Source organism: Pecten maximus, chromosome 13 (genome assembly GCF_902652985.1).
Source record: "Pecten maximus chromosome 13, xPecMax1.1, whole genome shotgun sequence".
NCBI classification, from domain to species: domain Eukaryota; kingdom Metazoa; phylum Mollusca; class Bivalvia; order Pectinida; family Pectinidae; genus Pecten; species Pecten maximus.
In genome coordinates, this window is record NC_047027.1 from 38490846 (window position 1) to 38509912 (window position 19067).

The 19067-nt window shown below is 36.2% G+C and overlaps 1 protein-coding gene across 3 annotated transcripts; it reads left to right on the forward strand.

Annotated features, from left to right (window-relative positions):
• The first annotated feature begins 3118 nt into the window (after window positions 1-3118).
• LOC117340902 lies at window positions 3119-18880 on the forward strand. Of its 3 annotated transcripts, none has more exons than XM_033902683.1 (11): window positions 3119-3330; window positions 4912-5018; window positions 5360-5861; window positions 6816-7323; window positions 7947-8067; window positions 9351-9440; window positions 11149-11287; window positions 13458-13579; window positions 13914-14204; window positions 15634-15696; window positions 15747-18880. In XM_033902683.1, the coding sequence occupies exons 1-10, from the start codon at window positions 3249-3251 to the stop codon at window positions 15655-15657; spliced, it is 1986 nt and encodes a 661-aa protein (XP_033758574.1). In that variant the 5' UTR covers window positions 3119-3248; the 3' UTR covers window positions 15658-15696; window positions 15747-18880. The 3 variants fall into 3 exon arrangements, with proteins under 3 accessions (XP_033758574.1, XP_033758575.1, XP_033758573.1); XM_033902684.1 differs by having other exon boundaries at window positions 15634-15687; window positions 15718-18880; XM_033902682.1 differs by having other exon boundaries at window positions 15634-18880.
• The last annotated feature ends 187 nt before the right edge of the window (window positions 18881-19067 follow it).

Sequence of the window (19067 nt, forward strand, 5' to 3'; positions counted from 1 at the left end):
CGCGAAATGTGGGTCCATGGAGGGAGATATGAGTTTTTATTTGTAGTTAATGAATCTATATGTGTGAAGTTAAAGTACACAAACAAAGCAATAACTGCAAAGTATATTTCATACACCATTTTGTTTTTCAATATGGCTTCTACTGTTGAGGTGAAATGTCTATATGACGACTGGGAAAAAATCTTTAATTGGTATTACTGAAGTTTCATTCAACACAAATAAAAAAAAATACAATTTCATTGAATAATATTGAACAGTTCTTTCATTAACACCTGGAAACATAGAAATACGCGGGGTAGCAGGAAACTTCTAAGGAGCTGTTGCCAAAGGCCTTCCTTGTAATTCGCTGTCAATGATTAGACTAATTGATTAGATTAAATCTACAATTTGTGATATCACTAATTCGAATATATGGTATCATTAAATGATTTAACGATATCATGAATTATAATTTATGATATCATTTAATGAATAAATTACATCAACAATTCGTATTGATATCACTTTATTCCTTGAATTAATGATATCAATAATGGAATTATTCATATAAATAAATCGAATAAATGATAACCATTAATTATGTCGCCCCCGTAAGTTTCGGAGAGACATATTGCTTTGTTCCCGCGAGGAGGGGATGCTTGGGATTGCATTTGAGTTTTGTAAGTCAGAGCTCACATGATCTGCTACTGAAAATATTAAATTTATTCATACGTTTGTTTCCGTGCGATATTTTGTATTCTTGTTAACAAATCGTCTCCATTTAAAAAAAAAAAAAATTATTTATTTTGTTTTTCAAGATTTTCAGCACAGTCAAATACAAAAATGTAACCCATATACGCTTATCTTAAACGGAACTCGGAACTGGGACCAAATCCCGTAAAGCTTATACATAGTTGTTCCGTTTTTCTTAAACGGTACTCGAAACTGGTTAAACGGAACTCGGAACTTGTTAAACGGAACTCGGAACTGGGACCAAAACCAATAAAACTAATACATAGTATTCAAACTTTTCTTAAACGGAACTCGGAACTGGGACCAAAACCAATAAAGTTAATACATAGTATTTCAGTTTTTCTTAAACGGAACTCGGAACTGGGACCAAAACCAATAAAGCTAATACATAATATTTCAGTTTTACTTAAACGGAACTCGGAACTCGGAACCAACTTCAGGTTCCTTATAAAGTTCAGGTAGTTTTATTAGGATACCACTAAACACTATGTAAAAATATACAGACACAGGGACAAATTATACAATTCTGTCACGCACTCAACACACACATACTATAGGACAACATGACAGTAGTTTAGTAAACTAGCGGCTACATGGCCATACTATAACGATAGTACACAAAACTACTGACAGTGAGTGTTACCATAACAGTCTAACAAAGACTTTCCATCTGACTACGTGAGTCGGGGAGAGCTGAGCCAGGCAGTCCTACAAAGACTTTCCATCTGACTACGTGAGTCGGGGAGAGCTGAGCCAGGTAGTCCTACAAAGACTTTCCATCTGACTGGCGAACTACACAGGTGTACCGGCTTATATAGACAACCGCGGCAACCGCACGTGCAATATTCGCGCCAAATTACCTGTACTCGGAACACTGTCAAATGACTAAGGAATTCCGAATGGTATATCGAACAATACAGTCGTAACTTGTGAGTAGACAGTCGCCATATAATCTATTCAAGAAAGTTTATAAATTTTCTCAACTTTTACAATATCATAGCAGAGACATATATACAGAGAGATTAGTAACATCGCTATTTCCCCGTACACATAGTGGCTCCCTTTATTCGTGACCACTCAAGCATATCCCTTATCGAGAGTGTCTCCTATCAAACACACGCGAACGCAGGTAAATCGGGCTATGCGCATGTGTGTATCGTAGTATTGGAACTTATTCGACATGTTCTGGTTAATCCGCCATTACGTCAGACCAAAACATCGTCATTTTAAATACACACAGAAAGCACATCGTTTTATTTTGGCCACTACAAAAGTTACCACATTAACCAAAAACTATCAAACTTATGGGATATAGTCTTATTGATCATGCATATTGTTGTCATTTATCCGTATTTTCGAAAATCCATTGGGTCCTATTCGACATGTCCAAGTTTGTTATTAAGCCGCCATTACGTCAGACCAAAACATCGTCAATTTTAAACGCACACAAGAAGCACATCGTTTTATTTAGGCCACTACAAAAGTTACCACATTAACCAAAAACTATTATACTTATGGGATATAGTCTTATTGATCATGCACATTGTTGCCATTTATCCGTATTTTCTAAAATCCATTGGGTCCTATTCGACATGTCCAAGTTTTGTAATTAAGCAGCCATTACGTCCGACCAAAACATCGTCAATTTTAAACGCACACAAAAAGCACATTGTTTTATCTAGGCCACTACAAAAGTTACCACATTAACCAAAAACTATCATACTTATGGAATGTGGTCTTGATTATCATGCACATTGTTGTCATTTATCCGTATTCTCGAAAACCCCATAGGGACTTTTCGAAAATTGGAGATTCCCGCCGATCTTTCCTGCGTTGTGCTTGACTTTCATACTCAAAATACAAACACTTGGACAGCAAATTGTGATATATTTCATATTGATGACACTTCTGCACTTTGATATTAATCAAATTAAAGCACATAATTGGATCTTGGTGATGATTTCAAATAGAAATTATCGGTAATTATGTGTCTGGTTTTCAAGTTTTCTCCAATATGGCGTCTAGTGAAGACTGAACCGAGCGACCGCAAAGGATTGTGGGAAGGTCAGGGGCCACTATGTAAACACAAGGGCAAATAGAGAGCTGCCAATCTCTCTCTATATATGTCTCTGATCATAGATATACCAATTTATTATAATCAATTATTTTAAAATAGATGATCTAATGAATTTTTTTTAAATATCAATAAAAACCGCTTCTACCACAAGTGATTGCCATATTCCTCCAATTTTAACAATATCGAGTATATATGGGGTCTTTTGTCATTAGAAATTGCAAGACGACGGATGTAGCATTACCGAGTGAGGGAGCGAATTACTTCGCGGTCCCGTCAAGCGCCTAGGTGAATTGATTGTAACAAGCGGTCGTAACAAGCGCTATTTTGACGTTGAGTTGCTATTTGGGATGGCCGGGGAATCCCCTTATACACTGTACTTCCTTGAAAATTTCCAAACAGGAATATGCCTTAGCTAATATTGTCGATTTTACTTGTTAAAATGGTGAAAGAACGGAATGCTCTGCGAACAGGACAAGAACACGATGAAAAAACTCAAACGGAAAACATTGTTTATTCTCCGGGTATGTATCGAGTATGGCAGGTTTATATCGAGATCCGTGAAGTTTATAACGTCGATCTGATCATTCGAGCTCAATTTTCGTTCCGGTTCAGTAACCACAGGTTTTAATGGCATAGTGACAAACAATGGTGTTTCGCATGGATGGTTGCAACATTAATCATGTCAGTATTGAGATCACGTTAATCATGAGATTATTCGTTATTAATAAATACACATTATTCGTCTGTATCTGATTGTAAACATAGGAGGTCACCTGTAAATAATTACCACGGTAACACCGACTGGCTAGTCGACATTTGCTCTTTAATGTATAATTACACGTTCTCTTAGAAGTTGCTCGAACCTCAGCATTTCTCCTATTTAAACTACAATGGTTAATTAATTAATGGAGTGGGCAGGAAAACAAACAGGTGTTACCCAGGTTATCACAATTTATCCCGAGACAATGTAGGCTTATCGATAAGGAAGTTGTAATACTAGTTATATAACTAAGTTATTAATACATTTTGTTTGGTGGAAATCCTCCGTAAAAAAAAAGCAGTTCTATGAAATAAAAATACCTGTAACCTATTTTTCTTACGACTAAGATGGTAACTTCCTTATTGGTATTCTACCTCCATATGATTACATTGTTGTTATATAGGTATTTCTGGCTATTTTTAATATAAGACTAGACATGCCCCTGTGGTTGTATGTTAACAGTAGGAAAATCCCTTGATTTTTCCCAAATTTTTTCTTATTTTATGGCCTTGTCACAAGACTACCAACAATAGGGATATTCCTCATATCTTTACACAAAGTCAGCTTTAGCAAAGGATAAGATCCATATGAATTTAAGGGTCTGGTAACTTCCAAAGGATATCTATGAAACAGAACTTCTGTCATCAGTACAGAAGTCATTTTAGGTAGTGGACTCATCATTCTCATATCATTCTTATATCATTCATATATATATATCATTCTCATATCATTCTTATGTCATTCATATATCATTCTCAGACACTTTTTTTCTGTTTAATGTTATTATCTTTTAAAATAGAAATAGGGAAACCTTTCTCAGACTGTTATTACTAATTATATATATACCTCACCTGAAGTTCATGTAAACAGCATTTCAGTTATACCTCATACTCAAAGATACCTAAACCATACATAAATTGATAATTCCTGCTGCATATTACTATTTTCATTTATTCCATAGCCATTACCACTAATTATAGTGCTAGAATACATTAATGTTCAGGTGTTGGTAATACATATATGTAGAAAGTTCAGTATTAGTATGGAATTTAGATGCATTCAAATGGGTACCATATTGAAAATCTTACCACTATGTCACCTAAAGATATGTGTAGTCCACTGCAGATGACCCAAAATAGATTAAAAGACCTGTTCCACATTCAATACCACTGTCATTATAGACAGGAAGGACACAATTCGGACCAGTGCCTGTCACCATCTTGAAAATTTAGTGATATCTAATTAAAAGATATTTTTAGAATGAAATCAAAGTTTTCATCACATTATACTGTTGGTATTTGACTCAGTCTTGATGGGCAGAGCATGCATCTCTCGTTTACAGTGATGAAGACTGAAGATCAGTCGGATCCAGAGGAGGATTTGGGCAGCTTGAGTATTGATGACATCATCAATCACATTGAACATCTCAAAATCAAGGATGAGAAAAAGGTACACTTAACAGATGATGGTATAGTTTTGTTTTTGTTTAAGTCTCTATCAACATTGTGTTCATTTAGAGATGGAATAATGGTCTAATATTGATGTTTGAATTCAGAATCAAATCACTTTTCAAAAACACCTTCCTAATGGTCTAGTGAAAGCTTATCGCCCAATAAATAATATACATGTACAGGCCTAATTGTATATATACTAAACAAAGATTTATATTTCGAGGTTCTTTCAAGTATGTAATTGCTTGCCTTTGTTGGTATTTTTGACTAAATTTTAAATGAATTTAATTTTAGTTACTCTCAATGGAAGTTCACTAATGCTTTTGTTTTAATTTACAGGAAATTTTTACAGCCAGAGGAAAAATAAAAACTCCTCAAATTGATGAAAGGTTGTATCCATATGGTAACTACTATAAAACAACCGACAATGTTCAGATCAATCTTCCGGAATATAAGATCCAACAGCCGTACCTTATTCATACCACCATCATGCCACCTACATGTCAACACTTTTCAACACAGAATGTTTTTAGGGAGAAACAAAATCACTACGTGGCCGCAGTGGATGAAAGATGCCGATTTTGGATGAAACCCAAAGAAGAATTTGCGTACTATCAACAAATACAGGGCCACCATCTCCTTCCTCGCAAGGATCCATACCAGGGAATATGGGAAGAAGATGGGCGTGTCCGAAAGCAGAAGACTTCTGGGAACTCCAAGTCCGCTGGAAATGTGACGTTAAGGAGCATCAGGAAACTAAAACAAACAAAAGATCTGACAGTAGCAGACGGAGTTGTGATTCCGTTTCCAGAAGAGTTTTGTTCTGACGAGGATATAATAGGTAATTAACTACATTAAACTTCCCTGTTGTCCAGTGGGATAGCAATACAGCAAGGTAAATAGAGGATTTGCTGGTAAAGTTGGATGAAAATAAAAGGGCATTAGTATGTAATCAGAGAGGTGGTATATATGGATGTTTTGTTTTTAAATCTTCAAATCAGTATGTTTATGTAAACTTTTTGGTGTCAGTTTGTTCCTGCCATGAATTTCTTAGCATCAAGATCCTCATGCATGTAAATTTGTTAAATGGAATTTTAATTCAAAGTTTCTTAGAAGAACATTTTCCTACTATTGTTTAAAAATTCAGATGAGCGATACAGATTCTGTGGGCCTCCCGTATTGGGAAGTATGATTTGAATGTATCCAGCTAATAATTCAAACCAAGTACATGAAGATTTGTTACAATGTATAATTTGTTGGCAGTTTTTCTATCTATCAGTGTTAAATACCTAATGACCTTTTGTTTACTATACACAATGCACTTGATGACCTTTGTTTTCAATACACAATGTACCTATTGACCTTTGTTTTCAATACACAATGTACCTAATGACCTTTGTTTTCAATACACAATGTACCTATTGACCTTTGTTTTCAATACACAATGTACCTAATGACCTTTGTTTTCAATACACAATGTACCTATTGACCTTTGTTTTCAATACACGATGCACTTGATGACCTTTGTTTTCAATACACAATGTACCTGATGACCTCTGTTTTCAATACACGATGCACTTGATGACCTTTGTTTTCAATACTCAATGCACTTGATGACCTTTGTTTTCAATACACGATGCACTTGATGACCTTTGTTTTCAATACTCAATGCACTTGATGACCTTTGTTTTCAATACACGATGCGCTTGATGACCTTTGTTTTCAATACACGATGCACTTGATGACCTTTGTTTTCAATACACAATGTACCTGATGACCTTTGTTTTCAATACAGATGGCCTGCCATTGGACCTTGATGTGGACTGCTGCCCTGGACAAATGCACTTCTCGGAGAAAGCCTGGGAGGACGGTATCCCCAAGTTGGACCTTCCGGCGTGTGATCTCATGGAAATTTTTGAAAATTGTCCAGACAGCCATATCGTGTCTAAAAGTGAACATCATGGTTACTTCCCTTTGTCACCAGCAGAGACTATTCCGAATTATCACCCATCCCCAGGTCGCATGGACGAGGTGTATAATCAGGACAGTAATGACAAACTGTCAAGTCCCGAACACAGTCAGGACGAGTGTGAAATTGTAGAGACTACCAGTCCGTACCCTCAGATGGGCCTATCTCCCAACGGCAGTGCACTTGGTGATATCGAAGTGTGCTCCCCAGGAGAACTCTCACCAGGGGAGTTAAAAAACCTGGAACAAATTACACAGCATCTCAATGACACATACACTGTTCTGGACAACCACATGTACTTTGACTGGATTTCCTGTGATATAGATGGAGACAGGTGAGTTGAGTACTATTGAAAGACATGATTATCAAAAGTTTTACATTGAGAATGGTCACTTTTGTTTGGCTTAAATTGAGATATTTTCCGATTAAACTGAAAATTGTTATACACAGGTTTTGAGGGATGGCAAATATAATGATACTATTTTCTAAAACAACAATGTTATTTGGTTGCCATGGTAACCAAAGGAACCCCTTCTAATGAGACATATCTTGTTTGGACTATTCCTCCAAATAAGTTAAACAAAAAAATCAGGAATATTTGGGACTATGTGTAAATGTGAAGGTCAGCAAGTAGACTAAGTGTAACTTATTATTGTGTATAATTTAAAACTTGGGCATTTCCAGAATCGTTACCATAGAAACATAAATGGAGGTTTCTGATTGGTCATTATTGAGATATATCTGATTAAGCTGACAAATGGTATGTAAATGTTATGGGAGATACATACAATGGTGCCATTTCCCAAAACAATATATGTAATTTGGTTGCCATGGTTGCAAATGATTGGTATCCAAGGTTATTATACCTGGTAGTTTACCATTCTCTCACAGATCTAGTTGTGATTTCTTAACCTTAACTTGACATCATTGAACATCCTATATTTTGTGACTTGTCAGTGTGTTGCACTCCTGTATGATCGCCGAAGCTACTACAGACTTAATCCTCCTGTTGATCGTCAGCCTCCAGTCGGAAGGTATCCTGTCCTCTATAATCAATCTACAGAACCAGATGTTGAGGGTAAGTACTATCAGACCCACAGTGTCGCAGAATTCATTTTATCAAGTCCAGGAATTAAGATCATAAAATATTTGGCTAATTATAAGCTTATAATGTAGGATTTCACTACTATAATCATAGGAGCAAGCACTAACGATTTTCTTATTAAAAACGAAGATTGTCTGTGTAGAGAAACAGCACAAAACCATGCTAAAGCAGGGCTCAAAGTGGCGCCTATATTAGTGGCCATGGGGACTTAAATTCACAATTGGCGACCAGTTATTGCGATTTGATTAATCTTCCAAAGGTTGCAGTCAATGCTATTTTTCATCTGAAAAAGTTACAGAGAGATGTTATACTGATCTAATGATTTTTTTTTTAATTTAAGGCAATTAGGCCCTGCCACTAACTTTTCCAATTGACGCCTAGATTGTATGACTTGGTAGTCATATAGGCCACCTGGTAAAAATACCATTTTTGAGCCCTGTATAGATATGATATTGATATTGATAGACACACAGGAAGGTGAAGGGGGGGGGGGGGGGGGGGGCTATAGGTTTCCATCTGTTTGTGTAAGTATGGGTACAGACAGAGGTATGTAAGGTACATGTATGGATGTAACACAAGTTTGTCAGCACTAGTACTCCTGACCAGTGGTTTCACTTCTTGAAGGACCAGAGGAACTTCACACAATTACAAAGGAGCATAAATTTGAGTTTTAGATTTTTATCGTCAAGGTCAAGGTCACAGTGACTATTTTTAGAATATTCAATTTCAGCACTGTAGCAGCTTCATTCCTTAAGAGATTTTGATCAAACTTCATACAGTAATTAAGGACCATAATATCTAACAAGTCATAGTGTCAGGGTTGTTAGGTCAAGGTCACCTTTACTATTTTTAGAAAATCATTTTTAGTGTTCTAGCGACTTCATTACTGCCAGGAGTGATTTTTATCAAACTTCAGACACTTACAATTTAGGACAATAAACGATCTTAAACAAGTTTTGAGTTTCAAGGTTGTAAGGTTATGGTCATCATTACTATTTCTAGAGAATCCAAATACTGGTATCATTTTATGAAATTCCTCAGTGAAAATACTAACATTACAATTTCTTGTATTATTACATTGAAATCAGTCACAAGCTTATTGTATACTTTTTATTTTTCCAAATAAACCCTGAGAGGCGCCATATTTATAAACCATTATGGTAACAATGTAATAGCTACAATAGGGGCTGGTAGGGAGTTTGTCTTTAGAAATACTTGGTATTCTTAGTTAAATATTTTATGATGTTTATTGTTAGACGGCTTTGTTCCTGGCAGTAAGGGAGGAGAAGGTGGATATTGCCAAGTCTCTGCTGGACAATAACGCTGACCCCAACATACAGGGAAAGGTATGGCACAGCTCCATTACACCAACACAATCCCACTCTACACAAACACTCCAACTATACACACACAATCCCACTATACACACACAATCCCACTATACTAACAAAACATCCCACTCTACACACACAATCCGCGAGACACAAACACCCCACGAGACACACACAAGCCCACGAGACGAACAAAACAGCCCCACGCGACACACAACAGACAAGCCCACGCGACACGCACAAGCCCACGAGGACGAACAAAACAGCCCACGCGACACAAACAGACAAGCCCACGCGACACGCACAAGCCAAACGAACAAAAAAAGCCCACGCGAGACGCACAGAAGCCCACCCACGAAACAGCACGCGCGACACAAACAAGCCCACGAGACGAACAAAAGAGCCCACGCGACACAAACACGCCCACGAGACACAAACACGCACACGCGAACACGCACCAGCCCACGACAACACACACCACACACAACCCCACACAACCACCACAATCCCACCATACACACCACCACCCCTCACACACACACACCCAATACACACACCACAACCCAATATACACACTCCCAACCACCGCACCATCCCAATCATACACACACAACCCACCTAACCAAACAACAACCCCTTACACACACCAACACAAAAAAACCCCTAAACACCCAAACCCAATCACACACCACAACCCATAACACACACAACCCAAAACCCACCAACCCACTACACACACAACCCACCACACCACAGCCCACAACACACCAAACCCAACAACACCCCACACCCACCCCACACACACCCCAACTACACACACACAGCCCAACCCACGCACACAAACACAACCCCGCTCAAACAGACTCCACAAAAATAAACCAACTCAAACCAAACCGTACCCCAATACACTTCACACACAAACATTATCCCAACTCAACAACTACACCAATTCCACTACTCTACATATTGATTATCACTGTTATATTTAATATCAAACCTTTGATCTACTGTGCAGATTGGGAATCAAAGCAATTAAACTGAGACTTCACACAATCACCTGGTCAGAAAAGAGATAACATTGCAAATTAAAAATCCTGCTCGACTGTATAAAACTCAATATATAAGAAGTAAGTGACGTAAGTCCTCAGAATTACAGATGCATAAGTCAAATCTCATATACTGTGTACTATCACAGGTAAAATGTTCAACTCTATTACCGTGTATACAGGAAAAATTCAATCTATATATGATCACAGTAAAATGTTCAAAACTATTACAACAAATTCAAAATAATAAGTAAAATTCAATACTTACATGATCACAGTGTAATCACAGTAAAAATTTCAATCTATAACATGATCCAGAAAATAGTCATCGATACCGTGTATCACAGTATAAAATATTCAATACAAACAAAATCCATCTAACCAATCAACACTAACATGTTTTACACACATCCTCTTCATACACACACACAACCCCAATCTACACACACACATACAATCCCACTCTACACAAACATACAATCCCACTCTACACAAACATACAATCCCACTCTACACAAAAAATCCCAATCTTCAAACACAATCCCACTCTACACACACACAAACAATCCCACTACACACACAATCCCACTATACTCACAAACAATTCCAATCTACTCTAACATTATTTGATTAATCACTGTTATATTTAATATCAAATCCTTTGATCTACTGTGCAGATTCTGGGAATAAATGACAATTATGAACTGAGATCTCCACTCCACCTGGTTGCAGAAAAGGGAGATAATTCATTGCAAATGTTAAAAATCCTGCTCGACTGTGATAAAACTCAAGTGGATCTAAGAAGTGAGAGTGATCGTAAGTTCCCTCAGAAGTTTTACAGATGCATAGGTCAAATCTCTATATACTGTGTACTGTATCACAGGTAAAATGTTCAATCTCTATTTACCGTGTATCACAGGTAAAATGTTCAATCTCTATATACTGTGTATCACAGGTAAAATGTTCAATCTCTATATACCGTGTATCACAGGTAAAATGTTCAATCTCTATTTACCGTGTATCACAGGTAAAATGTTCAATCTCTATATACTGTGTATCACAGGTAAAATGTTCTATCTCTGTATACCGTGTATCACAGGTAAAATGTTCAATCTCTATATACCGTGTATCACAGGTAAAATGTTCAATTTCTATATACCGTGTATCACAGGTAAAATGTTCAATCTCTATATACTGTGTATCACAGGTAAAATGTTCTATCTCTGTATACCGTGTATCACAGGTAAAATGTTCAATCTCTATATACCGTGTATCACAGGTAAAATGTTCAATCTCTATATACCGTGTATCACAGGTAAAATGTTCAATCTCTATATACCGTGTATCACAGATAAAATGTTCAATTTCTATATACCGTGTATCACAGGTGAAATGTTCAATCTCTGTATACCGTGTATCACAGGTAAAATGTTCAATCTCTATATACCGTGTATCACAGGTAAAATGTTCAATCTCTGTATACCGTGTATCACAGATAAAATGTTCAATTTCTATATACCGTGTATCACAGGTAAAATGTTCAATTTCTATATACCGTGTATCACAGGTAAAATGTTCAATCTCTATATACCGTGTATCACAGGTAAAATGTTCTATCTCTATATACCGTGTATCACAGGTGAAATGTTCTATTGCTATATACCGTGTATCACAGGTAAAATGTTCTATTGCTATATACCGTGTATCACAGGTAAAATGTTCTATCTCTGTATACCGTGTATCACAGGTAAAATGTTCAATTTCTATATACCGTGTATCACAGGTAAAATGTTCAATCTCTATATACCGTGTATCACAGGTAAAAGGTTCAATCTCTATAAACCGTGTATCACAGGTAAAATGTTCAATCTTTGTATACCGTGTATCACAGGTGAAATGTTCAATCTCTGTATACCGTGTATCACAGGTAAAATGTTCAATCTCTATACTGTGTATCACAGGTAAAATGTTCAATCTCTATACTGTGTATCACAGGTGAAATGTTTTATCTCTATATACCGTGTATCACAGGTGAAATGTTTTATCTCTGTATACCGTGTATCACAGGTAAAATGTTCTATCTCTGTATACCGTGTATCACAGGTAAAATGTTCAATCTCTATATACCGTGTATCACAGGTAAAATGTTTTATCTCTATATACCGTGTATCACAGGTAAAATGTTTTATCTCTGTATACCGTGTATCACAGGTAAAATGTTCAATCTCTATATACCATGTATCACAGGTAAAATGTTTTATCTCTATATACCGTGTATCACAGGTAAAATGTTCTATTTCTATATACCGTGTATCACAGGTAAAATGTTCAATCTCTGTATACCGTGTATCACAGGTAAAATGTTTTATCTCTGTATACCGTGTATCACAGGTAAAATGTTCAATCTCTGTATACCGTGTATCACAGGTAAAATGTTTTATCTCTATATACCGTGTATCACAGGTAAAATGTTTTATCTCTGTATACCGTGTATCACAGGTAAAATGTTCAATCTCTATATACCATGTATCACAGGTAAAATGTTTTATCTCTATATACCGTGTATCACAGGTAAAATGTTCTATTTCTATATACCGTGTATCACAGGTAAAATGTTCAATCTCTGTATACCGTGTATCACAGGTAAAATGTTTTATCTCTGTATACCGTGTATCACAGGTAAAATGTTCAATCTCTGTATACCGTGTATCACAGGTAAAATGTTCAATCTCTATATACCATGTATCACAGGTAAAATGTTCTATCTTTGTATACCGTGTATCACAGGTAAAATGTTCTATCTCTATATACCGTGTATCACAGGTAAAATGTTCAATCTCTATATACTGTGTATCACAGGTAAAATGTTCAATCTCTATACCGTGTATCACAGGTAAAATGTTCAATCTCTATATACCGTGTATCACAGGTAAAATGTTCTATCTCTGTGTATTTTGTATAACAGATGTTTTTAACACTTTTGCAGGACGAACAGCACTACACCTAGCACTACTATCACACTGTTTTGACCGACCAGAGAGGTCAAATGTCAACTGTTCTAGAACCATTGAGCTACTTATCCAGTATGATGCTGATGTTGAGTTGGCGGTATGTATTAACTACTTGTTTACTCTAGACAATCTTACAATATCAATTATTATCTGGTGAGATGTGACAAAACAAAGTCAACGGGAGGGAGGAGGGGATGGGGTGTGACAAAACAGTCACCAGAACGGAGGAGGGGATGTGACAAAACAAAGTCAATGGGATGGGGGATGTGACAAAATATTGGCTCCAGGACAAACAGAGACTGTGACAATCTAAGATCACCAGGACAGAGTGGGGGAGGGGAATGAGAAATGAGGTCACCAGGACAACAGGGGGAGGGGACTGAAATAAGATCACCTCTAGTTTCATTAAGACTTTTAATATCTATTAACAGGAAGACTGCAGTAGCAAGACCCCAATCATCCTGGCCATAGACACCAGAGACTACCACTTGGTCAAATCATTCATCAATTGTGTTGAGGAAGAAAAAGAAAAAGACATGATTCGTTGTATCCTAGAGACTTGTACGCGGGCGGGTGATACACCATTACACATTGCAGCAGGAGCAAACATTCTCAAGGAGGACAAGGTGAAACTCTTACGGTTACTGGTGAATCGTGGGGCTAATACACATACAGAAAACAACATCAAGCAGCTACCGGAGGACATCGCAAGTCGCGATCTGGTCAGTATTGTAGTGTTTCGTGGTTTCTGTTAGGGCTTTCTCTGCTCTCTGTAAAATTGCCAATGAAAATATAGCTTGGTCGCTTTATCACATGGACATGTTGGTTTGTTTCTCAGAAAGATTTGATTGATCAGTTTGTATATTTAGGTTCTCTTTGGTCTGTACCTGATTACAAAGTTACTCTCCTCCAATTCTACCTCCCCTAATCTGTCACTCTCCTCCAATTCTACCTCCCCTAATCTGTCACTCTCCTCCAATTCTACCTCCCCTAATCTGTCACTCTCCTCTAATTCTACCTCCCCTAATCTGTCACTCTCCTCCAATTCTACCTCCCCTAATCTGTCACTCTCCTCCAATTCTACCTCCCTAATCTGTCACTCTCCTCTAATTCTACCTCCCCTAATCTGTCACTCTCCTCTAATTCTGCATCCTTTATCTGTCACTCTCCTCCAATTCTACCTCCCCTAATCTGTCACTCTTCTCCAATTCTACCTCCCCTAATCTGTCACTCTCCTCCAATTCTACCTCCCCTAATCTGTCACTCTCCTCCAATTCTACCTTCCCTAATCTGTCACTCTCCTCTAATTCTACCTCCCCTAATCAGTCACTTTCCTCTAATTCTAACTCTCCTAATCTGTCACTCTCCTCCAATTCTACCTCCCCTAATCTGTCACTCTCCTCCAACTCTACCTCCCCTAATCTGTCACTCTCCTCTAATTCTACCTCCCCTAATCTGTCACTCTCCTCCAATTCTACCTCCCCTAACCTGTCACTCTCCTCCAATTCTACCTCCCCTAATCTGTCACTCTCACAAATTGCTCCATTTCCTTCATTGTCTGTCATTATGTCCTCCATCCGTATTACCTTTATAGTAAGTAATTTTAAAAGTTATCATTTCAGTACTTCATTTAAAAAAAGAAAATCCAGACCAAATAAACTGTTTATAAAGTAATGAGGTTGTATCATGTAACTGAGATGTAAAAATGGAACGATGTAACAAAGATTTAACAATGAACAGAGATATAAAATGTAACAAAGATGTAAAATGTATCAAAGATGTAAAATATAACAGATGTAAAATGTAACATGTAAAATATAACAGATTTAAAATGTAACATGTAAAATATAACAGATTTAAAATGTAACATGTAAAATATAACAGATGTAAAATGTAACAAAGATGTAAAATGTAACATGTAAAATATAATAGATGTAAACTATAACATGTAAAATATAACAGAGATGTAAAATGTAACATGTAAAATGTAACAAGGATGTAAAATATAACAGATGTAAAATATAACAGATGTAAAATGTAAGAGATGTAAAATATAACAGAGATGTTCTTTCGAGATGACAGACCATTTGTCACATATATAACTGTCTTAATCATCATGTCATTTTAATAAGATATTGTTATGTATTTTAGTGGAAGGCTGCATTCCGATGCTGAGGAACTCTTGTGTTATCGTGTGTTACCTGGCGTTACCGTGTGTTACTATGTGTTACCTGATGTTACCTGGTGTTACCTGGTGTTACCTGGTGTTACTCTGTAATAGTTGGATAAGAACACATGACAACTTGAGATCACCAAAGTTTAGAATTATAGTAACCGCGTAAAGAATGAATCTTTATTTTTATTTGAAGTTAAGTTTGGACATTCCTACCTTAATGCTGGATACAACATCAGTCATTGTCTGTTATTTTGTTTGTTTTTCACTTTTTCCAAATCAATGGAAATTAGATCAGTATGTTTGATGTGTTGATATGTGATACAATGAAGAACTATATATATTTGATATTCTTAGAACTATATGTAAAACGCCATTCCACTACATAGAGATTAAGGTGGAAAAGCCTTCAACATACTTATTTACACACGTTTTCCCAGTAAATAAACACTATCTGATGTAATAGTGTATCTACACATGTTAACATATACCACGATGTCGCTGTATAATGTTAACATATACCACGATGTCGCTGTATGATGTTAACATATACCACGATGTCGCTGTATGATGTTAACATATACCACGATGTCGCTGTATGATGTTAACATATACCACGATGTCGCTGTATAATGTTAACATATACCACGATGTCGCTGTATAATGTTAACATATACCACGATGTCGCTGTATAATGTTAACATATACCACGATGTCGCTGTATAATGTTAACATATACCACGATGTCGCTGTATAAACTAACTGGTAAGAATCGTCAGTGTATGTGGCTCAATAGTCCAGCAGCTTGTGCACCTCTGTCTTCTGGCTGACACATTTTATTTCACTATCTCTCTCAGAAAATACTTTATTAATCATTTAGATTTTGTACACCGATATCCTGTAGAACGTATTGTTAAATGAAATCTGCGGATTTAATGAAGAGGTATTGCAACTCATAGCTCATTGGGTGACCATCTTGGATTCTAGGTTCAACGACTTTGTCACAATATTTCTCAAATAGAACTGATAGAACTTCCTCAGATTTTATATAGAAGTGTACATCCTGTCCTTATGAAAACATCACTTGATTGTTGTTACAGAGAAACAATGTGACTCTCAAGCACTTTAAATTCAGGGTTTAGATTCATTTCTCAGAAAGTACTGGAAAGGTCATTTATCATGTATAATCAAATTCAAAGGTCAAGGCTAGAGACTGTTATCAGACATTGACCGTTATCAGACATTGACTGTTATCAGACATTGACTGTTATCAGACATTGACTGTTATCAGACATTGACCGTTATCTGACATTGACCGTAATCTGACATTGACTGTTATCAGACATTGACCGTTATCAGACATTGACCATTATAAGCCTGTCATATTCTATTGTATTGGTGTCACTTTCTGTCTTATTTATGTTGATCTCCTCAACCTAGCCAATGAAATTTGATATCCTGAAATATTTTGTTGTCTGTTGAATTTGGTATCAAATTTCATTGTCTACACTTTTCACATGGTAGTTACTATGTAGTATATATATTGTCGATATAAAGATCCTACCATCATAGTATACACACAACATAGAGAAATTGATAAAAAGAATGTTGTTATTGTACAGTTTTGTATTCTCTATCATTCAGTAATCCATGTATGACATTAATAAAAATACTAATTTCAGTAAAACTAACATCTTTCCTGGCTCACCTACCCAAAGGACACTAGAGCTTGTGTGTCCATCTTCCATGTCGTCTCTCCAGCATCAGTAGTTTTCATTTGAACAACTTCATCAAAAAGACTTATATAAATGAACTAGGAGTCCAGAGACCTAATATTTGGCCTGTATCATGCTAGGGTAAAAGGTTACCATGTTTGAACAATATTCAAGGTCACAGGTCAGATATTCTAAAAACCTTTAAACAACTTCGCCTGACCAGGACCAGAAACCTGATGGTTGGCCTGTAGCTGAGGTGCCAAGATTTTATAAAAATCTTTTTATATCTTGACCTTCATCTATAAGATCATAATGTATTTAAATGCTGGAATCTTTTAAGATAGTTCTTCTCAATAATCAAGAGGGCCAGAGACCTGATATTTGGTCTGTAGCATGCTGGGATGACCTTGACCTACATTCAAGGTCACGGGGGTCAAATGTGCTTAACTCTTTAAACAACTTCTCAATAACAAAGAGACCTAAAACCTGAATTGAACCTGTATCATGCTAGAATTCAGTGTTACCTCTTTCTTGATCTATATTCAAAGTCTTTGGTGTTAAATATGTTAAAATCACCTTATTATCAATAAGCCCCGGGATGAATGGGTAGCAAGTTTGTTTAAATGAACATACATGTACTTGACTTTTTTCAAGGTCACATGTGTCCAATGTTCTTCACATTTTATTTTTTTTTTTGTCTAAATAAGCAAGAGAGGTGGCCATGGGTTCACGATTTGGGCCATTAGTATGCCAGGATTATTACAGCATACTTAAATATTGAAATGAAGAAGTATTCAGCTGAGTTCCATATTCATGAATGATGATCAACTTAAGTCGAGAGGAAAGAACTAATATAGGCCTTGTCTTGTCCAATTCCTTTGGTTAATATTAAATTTTCTATGTAAGAATACTGTACTTTGTTTTATATTTGTTGTGCTGACAATAAAATATTTTTAAATTTAACTTTATAGTTGTATAAGTAGCTGGTGAGTGATACAGGCCTACTGTGCCTCTTGTGTGTTAATAGCTTATTGTGGTAGTCTCTTGGACACTGTTTGGCCAAGTATTTTTTCTAAATTCACTAATTTGGCTTTCTCTGCAATGCAAAGCTGTAATATCAAAAACAAGGCAATATTGAAAACTGAGAAATGCCTGTAACATCACTACACACATTGGATACTTAATGGTGTTTTTATTTAATACTTAGTCAGTTTATGTAGATCACTATGAAATATTAGCCTGTTTGTCCTGGAGGTACAGCAAACATGGTTACAGAGGAATCCACTTATTTGCATATCGGTTATTTGCATAATCTTCTTATTTGCATAAAATTCTCAGGTCAGGTGATTAGATTTTATAGTAGATCAATATCTTATTTCAAATGTCGATAATCTTGTAAACCAAATGTTCTTATCAAAATAAAACACATTTACAAACTATTAACATGTAGAGAACTCTCATTTGCCTAGAATTTGTTGTAAAATTGTAGATAAACGGCGATGAAAAACAACACTGTGTTATTTTGTCTTTGTTTTACACTGTTTGTCTTTACATAATTTATCTGTTTCTTTATAAATACTTTGATTTGATTAAAAAAATTGTGATCAATCAGACACTGGATATCCCTCATATCCATTTTTGCTTAAAGGAAGAGCAGCATCTTAAAGCAAAATTTTAGTCAAGTTCCCATTTTTGGG